This window comes from Alosa pseudoharengus, unplaced genomic scaffold (genome assembly GCF_046254945.1).
Source record: "Alosa pseudoharengus isolate Yale_2024_CS ecotype anadromous, Long Island Sound unplaced genomic scaffold, YU_APseudo_1.1 YU_APseudo_1.1_scf_4, whole genome shotgun sequence".
NCBI classification, from domain to species: domain Eukaryota; kingdom Metazoa; phylum Chordata; class Actinopteri; order Clupeiformes; family Clupeidae; genus Alosa; species Alosa pseudoharengus.
The window spans coordinates 44,562,702-44,583,593 of NW_027468774.1; the positions used below are offsets into that span (position 1 = coordinate 44,562,702).

The 20,892-nt window shown below is 42.1% G+C and overlaps 1 protein-coding gene across 1 annotated transcript; it reads right to left on the bottom strand.

Annotated features, from left to right (window-relative positions):
* Positions 1-1,063: 1,063 nt before the first annotated feature.
* On the bottom strand, positions 1,064-18,122 carry LOC143102742 (myosin-8-like). Its single transcript, XM_076266549.1, has 38 exons — positions 17,922-18,122; positions 17,466-17,609; positions 16,055-16,211; positions 15,555-15,582; positions 15,335-15,449; positions 15,122-15,214; positions 14,966-15,029; positions 14,748-14,846; positions 14,544-14,647; positions 14,277-14,415; positions 14,056-14,174; positions 13,809-13,958; positions 13,527-13,697; positions 13,123-13,429; positions 12,949-13,022; positions 12,717-12,804; positions 12,318-12,435; positions 11,806-11,929; positions 11,441-11,577; positions 9,289-9,544; positions 8,829-9,071; positions 8,167-8,343; positions 7,755-7,900; positions 7,420-7,510; positions 5,911-6,300; positions 5,449-5,575; positions 5,232-5,350; positions 4,866-5,062; positions 4,172-4,355; positions 3,891-4,056; positions 3,327-3,451; positions 2,919-3,227; positions 2,348-2,551; positions 2,102-2,227; positions 1,836-2,006; positions 1,636-1,740; positions 1,409-1,504; positions 1,064-1,211 (listed from the first exon to the last, which is right to left on the bottom strand). The coding sequence occupies exons 1-38, from the start codon at positions 18,120-18,122 to the stop codon at positions 1,068-1,070; spliced, it is 5,808 nt and encodes a 1,935-aa protein (XP_076122664.1). The 3' UTR covers positions 1,064-1,067.
* Positions 18,123-20,892: the final 2,770 nt, after the last annotated feature.

Sequence of the window (20,892 nt, forward strand, 5' to 3'; positions counted from 1 at the left end):
TGGTGTTTTGATACAACCGCATGTTGTTGTTAAGTTATAAAATGTAAGAATTGGGTCGTTTAGTTAATACTGACTGTCTGTGTAGTTGTTTGAACCTTATGAGTCATAAAAAAAGATCTACGGTATGTGAATTTTAATACAAGTAGGCTATACTACTCCTCTCATTTCAGCCATTCGGTAAGCATGTGTGACCTCTTGCATGTAGGCCTACTGCACTTTGATTTTTTTTATATGCCTTCTCCAGTCACCCTTTCTCTACCTTTCGAGTCTAAATGAACAAACACAAAAAGAACATAAATGTGTAATGAATGAGATAATGCGAGTTTGCGCCCTTGATTCATTCTCGCAGTGAGTGGGACCTACACAATGACAATTGTTTTATGAGCCAACAAATGGCAATGTAGGCCTACAAGATGGATTATATTAGCTGGCTGGGCTCAGGCGGAGGTATTAATACTGTCCGAGTGAACAGAGCTCCGAAGCCCCCTCCACGATTTTAATCCCGGGATGTCTGCAGCATGACATTCCTAGAATAGTACCGAGCAGCCAGACATTATTTCTGGGGGTGGCAAACACCATGGTGGCTGCTTTTCTTTGCGTAATCCCTATGATTAGACCATTGTTTTGGTAGATATCTTTATTTGCCAGGCTGTCTGTCATGCATATGAATGGATACATAATTATGATTAAAGATGGAAAGTTATTTAAGAACAGATTTGACCTAAAACAATAGAGATTCTTGAAACAACAGAGATTCTTGGAAATGTCAATTATATTCTTAACAAATGATAAATTATTTCTGGTAAATTTACTAAATGTCATACATCTCGATTCACAAATTATATTAACTACTACATAAAAATAAATACTACATAAAAACTGCTAAATGTTCGTATTGACTGAAACAAACAGCTTTAACTAACTAAGAATTTAATATCACAATAAATAAATAAAACCATTCATTTAGTCATTTATCAACATGCTAATGGGTGCTAATCCATCCAGTTTCTTATAATTCTCTATTCCATAGAGTATTGTTAATGAGCATATCCATAGCTTCATCCTCACTATTCCCCCTTACTGCCAAAGTCTCGGCTCTTGGTTCGCAGTTTGTTCACTTGGGACTCCGCTATGTCGGCTCTCTCCTCTGCTTCCTCCAGTTCATGCTGCACCTTTCGGAGCTTGGACAGGTGCATGCTAGTCTGCTCCTCCTTGGTTGGGGGAAAACAGGAAGATATACATAAGAGTAGATTTGAGCACCACTATGCTCTCTTTCCAAGTCAAATCTCGGTTATCTCGACTTCATTGAACATGAGGACAACCCTTAATGAACTTCAGAGAATAAATAAAGCTGGAATGAATTAATGAAAAAAAATAGTATTGCATGTGTTTCTATGTCAAAACTTACCGCCTCTTCACACTGCCTCTTGAAGGCTTTCACTTTCAGTTGCAGTTTGTTGACCAGATCCTGCAGCCGTGCAACATTCTTCTTGTCTTCTTCAGACTATAGATAAGACATTAAGCATACAGTTCCATACTCACACATACAAGATGGGCTTTAAGACACCTGTGGGTTTATGGGTTTTATTTAGAAACTGCACTAAAAAAAAAAATAAAAAAAGAACCCTATGTTACCTTGTAAGTAAGTTCCTTGATCCTTCTCTCATATTTTCTTAACCCTTTCACAGACTCTGCACTGCGTTTCTGTTCTCCTTCGAGCTCATTCTCCAGGTCTTTCACCTGTCACAGGAAGCACACAGATCAAAATGCTGCAAAGTTACAGTGTCTTTTAGCATATTTCAACTCAAAGTCCATTGGACTGCGCTTCCCCTCACCCTTGTCTCCAGTTTCTGGATCTCCTTTCTCCCACCCTTCATGGCGATCTGTTCAGCCTCGTCCAGGCGGTGCTGCAGGTCTTTGACAGTGGTCTCCAGGTTCTTCTTCATCCTCTCAAGATGGGCACTGGTGTCCTGCTCCTTCTTCAGCTCCTCTGCCATCATGGCTGCCTAACAGCCACCAAAGTATTTCATTGAATAGCCGAATTCACATCTATACTATACTCATTCACTCCATATACTCATCATGCAGAATCTTAACATACATCCATGATGGCCTTCTTGGCTTTCTCATCTGCATTTCTGGCCTCCTGTACGGCATCCTCCACCTCTGACTGGAGCTGTGTGATGTCAGTCTCCATCTTCTTCTTTGTGTTGTTCAGGCTAGTTGTCTGTGAGGGATGCCAAGAAACACTTCACTACCGGGCATCAAACAAACATTCATTACCATCTTCCCAACATTCACTAACATCTACCCATCTCAGCCAGCAGACGGAGTCTGAAGCTCTCACCTGGGTGTGGAGAAACTGCATCTTCTCGCTGACGTCCACCAGCTCCTGTTCGGCCATCTTGCGACATCTGTCTGACTGCTCTAAAGCCGCTCTCATCTCCTCAATCTCTGTGGTCATTAGAGCATTTCTGCGCTCGACGATGGCCAACTGCTCCTTCAGGTCCTCTTGTCCATGAAGGGCATCGTCCAGGTGCACCTGGGTGTCCTGAAACACAGGAAAGAAGGGAGAGATCACCACCAATTAGAGACCTGGAGGGCAAGTGGTGGGATCAAAGCACACACAGTAGCAGGGGGCCAGGCTTTTTAGACCCAGATTCAACCAGTCAGTGTCAGCCATTTTAGTGCTCTAGTGTGTTCTGGTGAATGTGGTCATAGAAACATTTGGAACTCAGGCAATCAGCTTCTTATAGTGTTGGTGGCAAAATCTACCACCACGAACCCAATATGTTGGTGGTCATTTTCGTACCTTCTGGGCTAGTGTTGGAATTGGCAACTGAAATGATTGGAGTTCTACTGTAGATCATCACTCTCTCTGTCTGTGCTGCACAGCTGTGTGTGACATCCACACGTACCTTCAGCTGACCCTGCAGGGTGCGGAGCTGTCTGTGGGTGTCGGCAGCCTGGCGGTTAGCATGGCCCAACTGGATCTCCATCTCGTTCAGATCTCCGTCCATCTTCTTCTTCAGGCGCACGGCTTCATTCCTGCTGCGGGTTTCTGAGTCCAGAGCGCTCTGGAGTGTGTCGATCGTCCGCTGGTAGTTTCTCTTTAGTAGGTCAATCTCTTCCTCTTTCTCCGCCACCTTCCTGTCCAACTCGGACTTCACTTGGTTGAGCTCTAGCTGGACATGGAGGATCTTGGCTTCCTCATGTTCTAGAGATGACTAGAAATAAAAGGTCTTTTTCAGTTACAGTATTTGAGTATCCCTTCCATTTTGACAGCGGAAGTCTATTTCTTTTGTTGGGTGTTGAGTGTTAGGTACCTCGGCTTCTTCGAGAGCTGTCTGGACATCGATTTTGTCTTGTTCGGCCTGTTTTACAGCTTTCTCTAGCTCATGAATGGTCTTTGCAGATTGACCCACTTGCTCGGCGACATCGGCAATCTCCTCTGGAAAAAAAAACATTTTTTGTCACTTACAGCAAACATCACCTCACCATCCGCTAGCTGCCTGTGTCCTGACTACACTACAAAAAAAAATGCTCTGGGGACAAAAAAAAATCTCTGTGGACAGCCTAGGCTTCAAAAAGCCACAAAACAACTTGGGTAAACCTTGCCCATAAAAACATAACAAACTGTTCTAGCAAATCACCGACAAGATGCGCATTTAGGAGAGTTTCAATTGCACGGGAGGAAGGGGGAGGAAGAAGCAAGCTAGCTTTCTGTTTTGTTTGAATGTCAACAGAAGTGACGTTACCCAGCATCGCTTAGAGCACCTTTAATTAAATAACGATAGACTCAACAATGGAGTTACATTTCATTCATGTAATATTTCAGTCAGTGGCTAGCATGTGGGTATCTCTAGAATAGATTAGACAACTGGACATACGCTGAAGGTTTTTGTTCTCTCTCTTCATGTTCTCCAGGTGATCCAATGCCTCTTCATAAGCATTTTTCAGTTTGAAAAGATCTGTGCTCAGAGTCCTGGACTCCCTTTGGGAGGCCTCAAGCTCTGACTGACTCTCCTCATACTTCTGCTTCCACTCTGCAAGAATCTGACGCAAAAGCAATATACCTTCACAGTTTTCATCATCCATCAATTGTTGATCAAGATTAAAGTTCAGTAGACTCTTTTCTTCTATAGACTAAATGAGATGGGGTTGAAATTACCTTATCAAAGTTCTTCTGCTTCTTGTCCAGTATGGCACTAGCAGCATTAGCCCGATCCATCTCAACCATGAGGTCCTCCACCTCTGCCTGCAGTCTCTGTTTGGTCTTCTCCAGTGAGGCACATTTGGCATTCACAGCTTCAGTTTGCTCCTCAGAGTCCTGGAGGCGCTGAGTAAGTCTCTTTCTACATGGATACAATAAAATGGTGTAAGTAAATCATTTCCATTTCCATTTATTCATTTAGCAGACGCTTTTATCCAAAGTGACTTACATATGTCAACTATATTACAAGGGCAATGTAAATGGAAATGTACAAGGAATATGTAAATTTATCCCATCCATGAATTAGTGAACAACACAGAGCACACAGTGAAGTGAAGCACACACTAACCCGGAGCAGTGAGCTGCCTTGCTACAGTGGTGCTCGGGGTCGGGGATCGAACCGGCAACCATTTGGTTCCAAACGCGAAGCCCTAACCAGTAGGCCACGACTGCCCCAATTCTCCCCAAAACAACTCAGGGTTAAGTACCTTGCTCAAGGGCACAACAGTAGAAGCCGGGAATCGAACCTACAACTTTTCAGGCTACTGCATTTTAGCCCAGCTCCTTGGCATTTACGCTACACCCCCCCCCCCCACACACACACACACACACACAATGGTACACTGTATGCACACGCTACATGCTACATTACTTGGCCTCTTCGAGTTCCTCGGTGCGCTGGATGGCGTCCGTCTCGTACTTGGTTCTCCACTGCGCCACCTCGCTGTTGGCCTTGGACATGCAGCGCTGCAGCTCAGCTTTGGCCTCCTGCTCCTCCTCAAACTGCTCCCGCAGGAGGTCACAGTCATGGCGGGAGGACTGCAGACCATGGGCCAGGGCATTCTTGGCCTGAAATCCATCATCAAAACCATTAATGCTTTAAAGATTATTTAACATCAACAAAGGAAATATTTGCTGCTCTAAAGAGAGGTATAAACCAAATGACAGTGACACATTTTCAGAGATAGTTGTGAGACGCATGCAGAAGTTGAAGAGGTGAGGGAAGTATTGATGGAACCTTAATTTCTTCTTCCAAAAGTCTCTTTAGTTCATCAATTTGCTGAGTGCACACTGCCTTCACTCGGTTGACCTGAGAAATTGTACTTTCCTTCTCCTCAACATTGCGTGTGAGCTCACCTGCTCAAGAAAAAACAAAGCCTTTCAGTAAAAACAAACAAATAAACAAATAAACATGAGAGCCATCTTATGCTGCAAGAGACCAGGTCAGATCTCACCGTTTTCGGCTTGCAGGCGAGCGTTCTGACTTGTGAAGTCAGTCAGGGCCCTCTGGGCTTCTTCAGCCTTGGCTTTGTATTCCTGACACTGATCCTCAAGGCTGCGACACTGTTTCTCAATGTTTGTCTAGAGAGTAGACATGTGTAGGCTCATTGTACATAGGCTCCAATGAAAAACAAATATAAGACCATTTATAAAGTGTATTATATTTGTTGGGCTTTTTTGCCTTTTTTTATGATAAGACAGTGAAGAGGCAGACAGGAAGTGAGTGGGAGAGAGAGATGGGGTGGGATCAGGAAATGACCCGGGTCAGACTCGAACCCGGGCCCCCGTAGGCACTTGGACCCATATATGGTATGAGCGCTGTAGCCAGTTGCGCCACAGTGCCCCATAAGACAACTTATATACAGTATTTTCAATGGAAAACAATTGGAGATGAAATGGCTTCAGGGCAGGCTTACTTTACTTTTCAGGATGCCCTCCATGTGGCTTGACATGTCATCAATCTCCATCTTGTACTCGCTCTTCTCCTTCTCCAGCTTCTGTTTAACCCTCTGCAGATTCTCAATTTGCTCCCCCAGTTCCGCCACGCTGTCGGCCTGTTTCTTGCGGAGGGTGGCGGTGACAGACTCGTGCTGCAGGGTGGCCTCTTCGAGGTCCCGTCGGAGCTTCTGGAGCTCGGTCTCCCGCTTCTTGTTCATCTCGATCTGGGCGGAGGTGGCGCCTCCGGCCTCCTCCAGCCTCTCGCTGATCTCCTCCAGCTCCCTGGACAGATCTGACCGCTGCTTCTCCACTTTGGCACGGGCAGCGCGCTCAGCCTCAATCTCCTCCTCCAGTTCTTCAATGCGGGCCTGTGCAGAAGTGTTAATATATTTTGTCTATGAGAGCATTGAAGTAAATATCAATGTATCAAATGCAACTAGAAATGCAATTCCAAGGAATTACCAGTGCATGAAAATGCAAAAGATGTGATGTAAAATATCATGTATAGTTAAAAATAGATAATACAGAGATGGTTACTACGGTGATGCTAGGAGGTGGTTGCAAAGCTTAATAAAAGTTGATAGTTTAAAAGTAGACCGTTGAATGTAGATAGTTTAAAAGTTGTTGATAGACAGCTAGTTTAATAGATAGATGGTTTAATGGTAGTTTAAAAGTACACCGTTTAAAAGTTGAATGTATAGTTTAAAAGTTGTTGATAGACAGCTAGTTTAATAGATAGATAGTTTAATGATAGTTTACAAGTAGACCATTTAAAAGTTGAATATAGATAGTTTAAAAGTTGTTGATAGACAGCTAGTTTAATAGATAGATAGTGTAATGATAGTTTAAGAGTAGACTGTTTAAAAGTTGAATGTAAAAAGTTCAGTAGTTTAATGGGTTACATTGTTTAACAGTAGATTATTGTAGTGAGGACTTTAATTTTGAAACAGTTTTGGGCAGAGGAAACAGTTGAATAGGATGGGTCTTAATTGACCCAGATTGTATGCTTAAAGCCTGAGGCTGCAGGTGGCCTGAACACCTGCCATAGGATTCTAATTGCTTAATGGCTGTATTATGATGTCATAATCGGCAATGTTAAGTCTATGGGGATTTTTAAAAAGTTTTTCTTTAATAGTTTAAAAAGTATAAAAGTTTCAAAGTGGAAAAGACATAGAAACCTGCTTCGTTTCAAGACCTACGTTACAAAGTTTGAACGAAGTTTCTAAGTTAAACTGTTCAAGAGAAATTGCGTATGGAAAAAGTGGTAAGCGGAATAATAATAAGAAGAAAAAGTTGTTGTTGCCTAGGAAGAACAGTACAGTGCATTTTCATGCACTGTAATAAGAAGAAAAAAGTTGTTGCCTAGGAAGAACAGTACAGTGCATTTTCATGCACTGTAATAAGAAGTTGCCTAGGAAGAACAGTACAGTGCATTTTCATGCACTGTAATAAGTATCAAGGTAATGTTTCCATTAGTGTAAGCTTACTTGAAGCTCCTTGATTTTCTTTTGAAGCTGCAAGCTTAGTATTTGCTCATCATCAATTTTAGCCTGAAGGTGATTGAGTTCAAAATCTTTCCTGTAAGAATTTAAAACTTTTTATGAATTATATCACACAAATTCAAAGAATAGTTCAGGTTTAGGATTAACCTGAGGATCCATACTGAAATATAAACATAAATCAATAGTCAAGTCAAGTTTATTTATATAGCGCATTTCATGCACAGAGGTCATTCAATGTGCTTTACATAAACAAAAGCAAACAGGAATAACAAATGAAAGCATAAGAGGGCAACAGTGAATTTGTAAATAGCATTATATACTTTTTCAGTCTTTCGTCCAATTGCTGCCTTTCATTTTCTAGGTCCATGATGTTCTCTAAGGACAGTTTGAGGTCCCCCTCCAGTTTCCTCTTTGCTCTGTCCAGATCTGCACGGATCTTCTTTTCTTGTTCTAGAGATCCCTCAAGCTGAAATGATGAACTTGATGTTTAGCAATCTCGCAGGCAAATGGGACTTTTTAAATATGTTATGTATGACTTTGAATGGTCCTCTGATTCTATTTAACTGTATTTTATCTCATTTTACATTATTGTGTATTTTTTCAAGCTGCACTCTGCATTCTTTAACATTCTCTATACATTTTATGACCTTTAAATGATTTGTTCTATAACTGTTTTTCACAGTACAGAAATAAAACTATATAGAAGTATAGAAATATAGAAGAAATACATACATCATCTACTTGTTGCTCCAGTTTTAATTTTGTCTTGGCTAGTGTGCTGACTTTGTCCTCCTCAGCCTGAAGGTCATCCAGGGTTTGCTGATGAACCTCCTGCAGGGATTTCATCTCCTTTGAGTTCTTCAGTAGGACCTCTTCCATTGTGGTAAGCTCCTCCGTCAAATTCTTTACCTATGGTCATAATTGGACATAGAAATGATACTTTTAACCATGACAGACCAAACAGTTTAAACCAAAACGTCTGGGCAGTGGTAACGTAGTGTCCATGCAGTAGCCACAAAGGTTGCGGGTTTGATTCCCGGTTTTCATCAGGCAAATAAGAACTAAGTTCTTATTTGCTTGATGAAGATCTGTTGAGATGGAAACGTTGCCTTTTTAGAATAAATATAGTATCTCTTGGAGCCCATATACAGATGGTTCCTTCTCTCTCTCTGACACTTTTTGTCTGGCACCTGTTAAAACATGTTTTGGATGTGTGCCCCCGTTTCCACAAATAAATTTGATTCCCGGTTGCCACTGTTTATGCCTTGAGCAAGGCACTTAACCCTGAGTTGAGAATGGCCATACAATTTGCGCAAGTCGCTTTGGATAAAAGTGTCAGCTAAATGCATACACAGTAAAATGTTTTTATTTAGACATCATAGATGACCACTCACCTTGTTCTCCGTGGCATACTTCTCCTTCTCGACCTTGGCTATGGTGAGCTCCAGGTCATCAATGTCTCTTTTCAGCTCCGAGCACTCATTCTCCAGTTTCCTTTTCCTGGCTGTGATTTCTGAATTGATCTCCTCCTCTTCCTCTATCCTCTCAGTCAGCTCCTTCACCTTCGCCTCCAGGTGTATCTTGCTTTTGATCATGCCCTCATATCGCTCCTCAGCATCAATGAGATTGTCTCTCTCCTGTGAAAACATGGGCAAGAGGCATAAATGGTTTCCCACTTCAGTAATGAAGGACATTGTTTAATACACAAACTCTAACAGGATGAACATATTATATTATTTACACATATTATTTAACAGAGGCACATAACACCATAATAGATTATTAATGTAATCTATCTGTCTATCTATATTTGTTGTATTGATTTGATACAAAACCCCAAAGAAACACCCTTACTGATTGGATCTGAAAATAGAGGTCATTCTTCTCTTGGACAAGGACGACCATCTTCTCCTCCAGCTCCTTCCTCCTGGTCTCTGACTTGGTAAAATCCTCTTTCAGTTGGGAAAATTCTTCCTTCATGTTTTGCATCTCTTTTTCGGCCTCTGCGCAGCGTAGCAGCGGTTTGATTTTGAAAAAGAGCCTCATCCACGGCCAGTTCTTTACATTCATAAAGGAGCGCAGGTTGTACTGGAGGATGTAAATAGACTCCCTGAATGGAAACATTTACATTTATTCATTTAGCAGACACTTTTAGCCTATCCAAAGCGACTTACATAGGCTACAGTATGTTGATTACAGTACAAGGCTCATTGTCCCCAGAGCAACTCGGGGTTAAAGCAACACCAAAGAGTTTTTTGTACCTTAAAATAATTTTTGAGTTTCCAAAATTGTTTCAGTGGTTCATCAACTCGTAATAGGGTAAACGGCACTTCTGCATTCGCTTCGCGACCTTCTATCGGCTATAACCGCACAGGGGCGTAGATTTGCGTGGGGACCGAAGGACGTGTCCACACCAATGTTAAATTACGACTGAAATGTCCCCACCAATATTCAGGTTGAAATGGGGGGAAAAGCGCTCATATGCGCTACACAAAGTGTTAAATCATTTCTCACGTCAGTGCTGCGGATCATCTCGTACAGATCTTGTAATGTGCAGTAGCCTATAAGAGTAAATCGCGCTGATTTGAATATAATAACTACCAGTGAGCCGCAGCATGCAGCGCTTCAGCTTTACTTCACTACAAGCATGAAGTGCGTCCAAATTCACCCATTCTTCTCTGTTGAACTCCTCGAGAAGTAGGCTACTCATCACACATGTGTCACATGAAAGAACCTTTTCTCAGCTTTTAAACGGTGCTACTGTTTGCTGTGATAAACAGTTCGTGAAAAAAATAACTTCAAGAGATTTAATTATTCTCTGCGCCCATCTCCATTCGTCTCGGTGGAATATCGTAGGCCTACACACTCTTCACGGAGTTCACGCAACACATGACAAATATCAGAATAAACAGCAGACCTTACCGAACACAAAGGTGTAGGCCTAATGCATTGTATAGTTAGCTGTTCCAGAGTAATCCGGTTTTGAAATAAATTAGCAAAATTCAACATGGTCTTTCGGCTGCATTTCTTAAAACTGAGCTGTGCTTACATCATCTAGATATCTGTAAATATTAGAATCAGAGAATATACAGGCAGCTCACGGTTAAGAGTTTGTCAATGTAGCCTTAATTTTAGCCTTAAAGCACATTTTAATCAGTTTATATATCTATAGTGGCTGGTGAAAGAGTTGAGTGTTTTTTGTTTGTTTGTTTTTTCGGGGGGGGGGGGGGGGGGGGGGTTAGTGGGTAGTGTCCCCACCTAAGCTCAGACCAAACCTATACGCCCTTGTAACCGCACTATGCAAGTTTGCCACATCGGGTAGCGGATTTGTAGTTCAATAGAAGGAGACATAAGAAAGTACAAATTTGACTTGCTTCTGATGTCGCAATAATCATACTTTCATAAAATTATGCAACATAGGCTACTGTAGTCTACCATGTCGACATCATTATTTGCAAATCCGGTGCTGGATAAATAAATAGCGTGCGTGCGACAGAGGAACAGTGCTTTGGTGTTGCTTTAAAGCAGTACTAAAAAAGATTTGCACTCGGGAGCGCCTCTACAGTTGAGAAGCGCAATACTGGGCAAACTAAATATGCGTCTTTTGCAACAAAGTACAAACATAACTCCTGCTCAGAGTGCGGCAGAAGTGCCGTTCGCCCTATTAAGAGTTTATGTGCTATCAAAATGATTTTGGAAACGTTATTTTAAGGTAAAAAAAAATCTTTGGGGCGCTTTTAACTACCCTGCTCAAGGGCATAACAGGGGAAACTGGAAATTGAACCTATTTTTTTAAGGCTACTGCTTGCTAACCCAACTCCGTAGCCATTATGCTACCACTGCCCACAACAGTCCCGTAATCATTCAGTAAACAGTAATACTATTAGAACAGAGTGATGTATTGTTGTTGTAGCCACTATGACTCTCTCTATGTATCTGTCCATTTTCTATATAAATAAATCAAGTAAACCAAAATCTTTTTGTTTGTAAGTTTCTCAGCTTAGACCTTTTCATTGTCATCTCTTTGAACTTGAGCCTGGAGACGTAACCCCTGGAGACGGCCTGGATGCGGGTCATTAGCACTGCTAGCCGCTCATCTCGCATCTCCTCCAGCACGCCCAGCAGACCGGCTTTGAAAAACACCTACACAGAAACACAGCTCATCACCGGTCATCACTGTGCATGATCACCTTTCATGTCAACCCTAAGGTACTCAGCACCCAGGAAACCCTCTGTCAAAAGACTGGCATAACCAAGTCTTAAACATCAGTGGTTGTCCATTACAATCACAAAGTTGTCATAAAGTTGTTTCCATGTAGTATGACAAGTTGCATCAGGATTTTACAACACTTTCTCAATCTATAATGTTACCTTTGTATGTCCAAATTTATACTGGTTATGATCCACCTCGATCGAGGACAGTAATTTCTCTGAGGCCTTTTTGCTGTCAATGAACTGTCCCTCTGGAATCGCACTTGCATTAAGGATCCGGTACCTGTTGAAATGGAACATCCAGTTGTACCAGAGACTTTCTAATGAGGAGACACAGCACTCAAAAAATCCTCCATAGAAAGGCATGGGGTTAGTTTGTAACGCCAACATAGCAGTTGTTTACACATATCCCGCACCTTCCGCGGCAAAAAAGTCGGCATGTGAATATATTGTGCCAATCATGTGGTGTGTTATGAATACATCGTGCCAATCATGTGTTGTGATCTCGCCGCTGGAGCAAGGTTGGTGTCTTAAAGCCTTGCGCACGCACATTACTGCCGAAATAGATGCCCAAAAAGCGTAACAATATGGCTGCCGAGTGGAGGGACTCCTCATAGGGATTCTTATGATTGGATATGCTTTGATTAACCATGTAATGTGATAAGATGTACCTCTGCTTGAAATCTCCATAGAGGATTCTGCTTGGGAAGCCCTTCCTACAGATCCTGATGCCTTCCAGCACCCCGTTGCAGCGCAGCTGGTGCAAGACGAGGCTGTTTTCCATAGCACCTTTAAATACGAGTTTGTTGGGAAGAGTGAACGCACACTGTGAAAACTTTTAAGCGAGGTGCTGGTCATGGAGAGAGATTATGGAATAAAAAAGGAAGAAACCACACACTCTTGCAACTTGAAAAAGGCTGCACAACCAAAATGTTGCCAAATCCACTGCATCTAGAAACAGAGTGTACCATTTCCTCTGTTTTTAACATATTTTAATCTTGGGCAGGTTAGTCACCCAATGTTTCATTCATCCTTGTCACATTGTATTGATTAGAGGAGCCATGTCTTACCCGGTGTCTTTGTCTCATTGGGAATGATACAGCGCACAAAGTGGGGATGAGTGGACCTTAAGTTGGTCATGAGCTTGTTTAGATTTTCCTGCAAATATAGCATTGATATTATGCCTGCCGTTGTACACCCTGTGCAGTTCAATACCTCTAATAAGTTTAATGAGCAATACACAACCAATGTCATTACCAGCATGTCATTGTCAAGCAAGTGTGTGTAAACCACTGAAGTTACCCTAAAAAGTGCAGAAACTGTCTGGAAAGATGAGCCTTTCTTCTTCCCGCCTTTTTTAAAGCCTCCACCATCCACTACAGTAAGGGAGGAAACAATGGACATGTATGAGAGAGATAGAGAGAGAGAGTTAGCTACAGTACATGGAAGAGTTCCAGAGGCTGTTCACCAACTTACCATCAGCCGCAGCATACGTGACAAAGAGCTGCGACAGCAGTTTGAGAGCAGCCTTCTGGTACAGCTGCACCACCGTGTCATTCAGGGGGTCTTTGTTCTTCTCCAGCCAACCGCTGATGTTGTAATCCACCGTGCCGGCGTAGTGCACCAGGGAGAAGTGGGCCTCCACCTTACCTTTGGCTGGCTTGGGCTTCTGGAAGTTGTTGTTCTTACCAGAATGCTGATCATACAGCTTGTTTTTAAAGGAGGTGTCTGTGGCCTTTGGAAACATACACTCCTCTTCCAGAATGGAGAAGATGCCCATTGGCTATTGAGAAAATGTCATGTTATCACACATCTTTGTTACACAAGGAGGCAAACTCGTAGGGTCATGATTGTTTGTAATTACTTCTGTTTTACATTACCTTCTCAATAAGCTCAATGCAGGCAGCCAGATCCATCCCGAAGTCTATGAACTCCCACTCAATCCCTTCCTTCTTGTACTCCTCTTGCTCCAGAACAAACATGTGGTGGTTGAAAAACTGTTGCAGTTTCTCATTAGTGAAGTTGATGCAGAGCTGCTCCAGGCTGTTCATCTGTTGGAGATGACAGGCGAGATGACAGGCGTTAACAAGTTAGTGAGTAGTGAGGCAAACCTATTCCTATCTGTGCCTGTGATCAGTGTGTCTTAGTGGGAAGGGACTCACTTCAAATATTTCAAATCCTGCAATGTCCAGCACTCCAATGAAATGCTGTCGAGATAGTTTGGTGTCCAGCTGCTGATTGATCCGGGTCACCATCCAAAAGAAGAGCTTTTCATACACAGCTTTTGAAAGCCCACCCATTGAATTATTCACCTTCAGGAAAACGATGCAAAGTTATTCATTGATCTAGTATACTAAATGTACTACATTTTATTTAGAAATGTCTCTTTTTTTGTGTGTGTGACAGTACCTGTTGAACAGTCTGACCCTTTGTGACATACTCATTTCCCACCTTGACCCTGGGGTAGCACAGAGCTTTGAGCAGGTCGGCAGAGTTCAGGCCCATGAGGTAGGCGACTTTGTCAGCCACTGGGTAGCAAACAATGAGTCATGATCAAAAGAGGAATCAAATATTTGAAAATCACTTCATTGACCGTTGATACGACTTCTTGGAAAGACGGCTTCCTATACCCTCGGTGCCGTCAGGTTCAGCCTGCTCTTCCCGCTGTTTCTGCTTGAACTTCATGTTGCCATGGTGCATGACTGCCCCTGTAAGCTTGTATATCCCACATTTTTCTTCTGTGTTGAAACCCAGGATGTCAATGGCATTCTGTAGAGGGAGAGAAGGCATGTTGTGGATCACACCTCTGGATATATTTTTCCCATTTATCGCCAACAAATGAACAAAGAATGAAAGACATCAGTCTAACTGAGAAACTGTTTGACTGACTCTCTTACATCTGTGGCCATTAATTCCTCGGTGTCATCAATGCTCTGCACTGTGATCTCGCCCTGGCTGATGTAAGGGTAATCATATGGGTTTGTGGTGAGAAGCATAATCTCTGAGGGGAAAACAACAGAAGAGTTTATTTTGTAACACAGGTGCCCAATCAAATGTCCAAAATTAGTACGGTTGTGGAAAGTTTCATATGCAGTGCCAACCAATTAATTCTGGCTTTTTATTCGACAGAATTTGATAGTAGATATGGTAGCTTCTCTCTGCAGGTAGCTGAAACGTAACTCTGGATTTTTCCAGAAGGTCTGAGGAGGAGAGCATGCACATCAGTGAATACATCACCAATCCATTTGAGTGGTATGTTCGTGTAAAATGATATCATAAAATGACTTCCATACTGGTACATCAGTAACAAATGTCTCACATGTCTCAATGTCGGCTGACGCCAGCTTCCCCTTTGTTCCAAAGTGGATTCGGATGAATTTGCCCTAAAATCATAAAATGTTTCTTTACTTTAATCGCTCAAACAGTCTTTGGGATTAAAATGATGAGTTTATGATTGACCCAATGAGACACTTACAAAGCGAGAGGAGTTGTCATTCCTCACAGTTTTGGCATTCCCAAAAGCCTCAAGAAGAGGATTGGCTTGGATGATTTGATCCTCTAGTGTGCCCTGTATTAATGATTCCATGAAGCACAAGATAAGAGAAAGTTTTCAAGTTCAGAATCTGCTCACGGACTCATTTTTGAGCATTTGGGCAGTGCAGGAAAAAAAGTATGATTTACTTTGTACCTGCATTTTGCCAGCTTGCTCCTTTTTCTTGTTTAAGTCTCCAATAGATGCAATTGTTGCAAAGTACTGGATGACACGTTTTGTGTTCACAGTCTTTCCTGCACCAGATTCTCCGCTATTGTTCAAAGCATTAAACAGATAAATACATAATTACACAAAATAAAGACACTGAGAGTACTAATTAATCAAAAATAATCAACAGAATTCAGTTGGAACATACGTAATCAGAATGGACTGGTTCTCACGGTCTGAAAGAAAAAAACAGATTACTGGTGTACACACATGCAAATCATTCATTATTTTTTGTTTTCAGTTTATCCCTAGAAGAAACAGTGCACAGTTCTACAAGAGTACATTATGTGAGTCAATTTGTCTACTTGTCGGTATGTAAATGTAAAGTCTATGGCATTGACTTTAAAACCTTAAATTCAGAGTCTGTGATTTAAATGTTAAAATGTTGTTAATAAATGAGCTTAACTGACAATCAAATGGCATCTCTCACTTCCATGAATCTGTGGCAACATATTTATTTGCTTGTTCAGTCTGAGGCACTTTTTTTCCCATTTATTGAGGGGCAACTAAATACCATGGCATTGTGTTGGCGTTATGGATGTGACAGTTTTGCGCGGAATTGCCCAGAGCCATAACTTGGGAAATCACACACCAAACTTAACAATTCGCTTCTTTGCATTTGTGCAACACCATGTTGTTCGGGCATACCTGTGAGCATGAACTGGTAGGCATTGTCAGAAATGGAGAAAATATGGGGTGGGACTTCCTGTCTCTTCTTGCCACGGTAGCCAGCCACCACCTCTGGGTTGTAGACTGGAAGCCACTTGTAGGGATTCACAGTCACACAGAACAGCCCAGAGTAGGTCTGCAAGGAAGCGAGGCGCAGTTAGAACTCATCAAGACAAGTAGTGCTAAAAACAATCAAATACAAATGTGTCTCTACTCAAGTGAGCTGCAAGATTCTAACAACATGAATGTTAACCCAGGGACCAAAGAGAATGGTAACATGCATACTGTGTAAAGCAAATCAAGAGCCTTATAATTACACTGATTTATTACACGGCTCTTCACAAGGCAAGTAGAACGCTCCATTGACTTGAATGGGATTTCCCAAAGTTCTAGCGGTCATTATTTCTTGGGAAAGGACCTCTGAAAAAGACCTCTGTCAATGGCAACGGAATTTGTGCTTCTAATTAAGGTATCTCATATCACTACGCAAGGACTTCATTCAAAAGTGAAAGCAGACGGTTGATCAGCTGTGTTCTAAAGAATGTTTGATTCAAGTTCAAGTTTGATTCAAGTTGTTGCAAACTATTATTCAGCAAATGCCACGATGAACGGTAACAACTAGGCTAGGCTATGTAGGCTAAAGTCATATTGTGGGGAGTTTATTATTTAGTTTTGGCAAGTAACCGTGTAATAAGCGGGATAATGTATAGAACGCCGGTCATTATTGGGAAAATAAGTCCCTTCAGGGCGGAACGAGACCCCTTCGCTGTGCGTCGGGGTCCGGTTCGCCCTGTCGGGACTTATTTTCCCAATAATGACTGGCGTTCTAGCTATACATTATGCCTTACTTAAAGGAATATGCTTGGAGTAAGGGCTGATAGAAATGTTCAGTGCAGGGGAGGTCCTCTGAATGCTTGTATTAAGTAAGGGATAATGTATAGAACGCCGGTCATTATGGGGAAAATAAGTCCCGAACCGGACCCCGACGCGCCAGCGGAGGAATATACATTATCCCGCTTATTATACGGCTACTTGCCAAAACGAAAAAATAAACTCCATGATATGTCTCTTTACACTTATTTGTTACCGTTTCGTCGTGGCTTTTGCTGAGAAACAAATAGTTCGCAACACACGCTGAACTTGAATCAAACATTCTTTAGAACACAGCTGATCAACCGTCTGCTTTCACTTTTGGAATAAAGTTCCAAGCACAAACTCCGTTGCCATTGACAGCGGTCATTCTTGTTTTCAGAGGTCCTTTCCCAAGAAATAATGACCGCTAGAACTTTCGTAAATCCTATTCAAGTCAATGGAGCATTTAAATCAATATAAATGCTAATAAATATAGATGGTGAAGTATGTATGAGCTGTGTGAAGTGGTTTTGGTTACATAAATCATCCAGGCAGCGTAGCGTTCCTTCAGGTTGAACAGGACGGCCGGCTCGTGAAGATGGGTCAGCATGGCCATGTCCTCAATCTTGTCAAATTTGGGTGGATTCATGGGCCTGATTTCATCTGGCTTAACCATGACAACCTGTTGCATAGCCAGACGTGTTAAACAGTTTGGTTGCACATGGCACCAGCAGTCCGTTAAGTCCTATCTTCACTGAGAAATCATATATCTCAATTACAAGATTGATGATTGGTGTGTGCTTTTAACTTTTCTCAGTTGTGAAATAATAGAATGATTATCATATTAATACTCTGTACAAGCCCATTGGGCTTCATTCCCTCCTTGCACCATTTAATGATCATCAGTACAATTTACATGTATGTCAAATGTATTTACTGGTGGCATGATGATGACGGCATCAAGGTATCTAGGTGAAATTAAACGAGTATCTACCCTTCCATCCTCAGTCTCCACGGTGGCTTTGGTGCTGTCCTGGCTCAGGATCTTCCCCTTGATGTACTCCACCTTTGGGTCAGCCACATAGCAGGAGGTTTTGGCGTCAAAGAGCTTGTTCTGAGAAGCGATCCTCTCCCTCTCAGACTTGCGCAGGTACGGAGCAGCCTCCCCAAATATTTCCAAATCGGTGTCGCTCATCTTGAAAAGCTGTATAATGACAGGCAGCCACCGCAATATAACATACAATACACAATGCTTTCAAATGTCAGGACCTTGGACATAGCAAACATACAGTAAAGTCAAGGATAAGTCATTCCCAAGCTTACCTTTAGTTAATCAGTATGCAGAAACAACTTGCATCCACCCAAGGGTGTGTCTTTGAGATATTTCACTGAAGGTGTCGTCCCTGTGTATCACTCACAGAAGCAGGAAACTACACCAGCTATTGTGTCTTGTTCGTTGCGAACACAATCGCATTCCTTTCGCCCCCTCTGTCATCGTGCTAACAAGACTTTGACAGCTTTTATAAAGGGGGCAGTTTTCAGGGGGCTTTTCTACAATGGGCAACACCTTATTCGGGCAATGATCAAATCTGGCTTTGGGGTGGTGGTGGTGGGGGGAGGGTCTCTTTGGAGCAGTCAACTATGTTTGTTTTATGCTTTGATATGTCTATCCACGGCTTCATTGTGTCACCTTTTAAATGTTTTCATTCTAATCCTCGGCCCAGGCCATTAAAAAGCAATGATGGTAGATTAGACAGGCTTTTGGTGGATCTTGATTTGCTCATTTTCTTGGCTCAGGGAAGATTAGGTCTGCCGGAGTGGTGCCTAAATGGGGGCTGGCGCTGTCTGCGGATCGGTGGCACCAGGGTCTGTCTGGTGGTGGGGGATCATGTGGAAGTGGGCAAAGAGTGATGGGCAGTATGTCAGCGCATGCCAAGGTACCAAGGCAGCATTTGTCTGCACCAGACTCATATTCCATCACTTTCATCTGGGATCCCCCCATTCAGCTTTACACCACTGAAATACATGGAATAGTAAGCTCTCCATTCAGCCACCACTGACACACATACTGTACATGGAAGAGTGAACTCCCTCTTCTTTGCATTGGCTTTTACACAAACAATTGACTTTTTAAAAATCAAGCATTGGGGAAAATAGTAAAATAATTAGTATGTTTAAGAGATAAGGAATAAACTCAGTTTCATAGTTGATACAAATGCATGAATATGAGAATGCTCTAAACCTGCTAGTTATATGCAGTACTAAACACTTAGACACAGTAGACTCAGTTACAGACAGACATAAATCCCAGACCTCCATTTGTCAGGCTCCATTGATTGCATGGATTTATGGGGTTGAACACAGATCCTAAAACTCACCACCAGATCTTGTCCGAAATCCTTTAAATGGATTCATATTAGTGTGCTTTAAACACTCAGGACAATTTGACGCAAGAATGTGTTTCATGTATGCTCTGTGCGAGGTTCCCTGTGGCCAGTTATTGATGAGAAGCTTTGCTGCTGACAATGCAGCTAATAATATACTAAGATATCGCTGCATAACTCACATAGTTGTGGATGATGTTCATGCATGCTTTGCTTGAGGTTTGATAAGACAAACTACATTATAATAATACCTAGATTCCTCTTACATTTCCTCCATTACATCACAGAGTAAATATCAACAGCTTTGTAGCCATTAAGCTGTAAACAAAGCCCCTAAACACAATACATTATGTGCCATACATGCAGGTTTCCTCTTCTTATTTTAGAGAGATATTTGGATTACAACTACAAAATAATAACTACGCTATTATTATTTTTAAAATCAAGGGTTCTTCAATATGCCATCCCAACTGAATATTGCCCAGGTCAATACTCGCCAATAGTATACTCGCCAAGCCAACGGCCCTTTTTCAAATTCAAGCATGTTAAATTGTAGCATAACTAACACAAGCACAATACAAACACACCCACAATGTTAAGGCCTTAATGAAGAGCAGTTATTCCCATTCATAAAGGAGCGCATGGTTATCTCAAGGATGATGACACTTTTTGGCACATCACATCATTGCTGATTATGCTAATGGATCATAAATGTCAAGTGATCAGATGGTGACAGCTGCAGGTTTAATCACACACACACACACACATTGGACGGGGTACAAAAGACCCTGTGCTGACCTCTTCTGCTTGAGATTGGCATACAGGGCATCCCCCAACGTTACCAGACAAGGTGTAAGGACCCAAGGTCATGCCTGCGGCAACTGGTGGAGGCAGCAGCTGATTCCCTATGAGCTGTTTTATCATGAGGGGAGGGGGCTGGGCAGGGAGAGGACATGTCTGGCCCCAGGCCCTGCTGGAGGACAGATCTGAGGGTGGGAGCATTTGCCTAGGATTAGGGGTTCAGGAGACGGGCGACCGGACAGCCTGGGAATAAAGGCGCTGTGGTGCGTCTCCCATGCCAGTGGTCACAGGGGACGACCAGGAGGAAACAGTATAGTGGGCTTCAAAGAGGTTTAGGAAATAGGTGGGCTCGACTCAACGTAAAATGTGGGTTTTGGGTGCGAAAATACAAAGGAAGCACTGGATGAAACAAAAAGTAAACGCACTCTCAAGCTATAACTTTTTTTTAAGAAAGCATGTCACAATGCCGTCTTCAGCGTCAAAGAGGGTTAACAAGCTTATATTGATTTTCAAATTCAGGTAATAATAAATTAAAAATATAATGAATCAGAGTGCTGATTTAATCTGAGGAGTGATGAGCTCAAAGATCATTTGCTAAATGTTATGTGTTAAGTTTGTAAAATCATTGCTGATGCAGTGCATCTGAAATGTCACGACAAGAGAGGTGCCTAACATGAATGTGCCAAAGGAGGTGCCTGGCATACTATAATAACAAGGACATATAACGTATTTGTATTGTAAATGTATTTATTGTTAGAAGTGATAACCCTAGAGAAAATG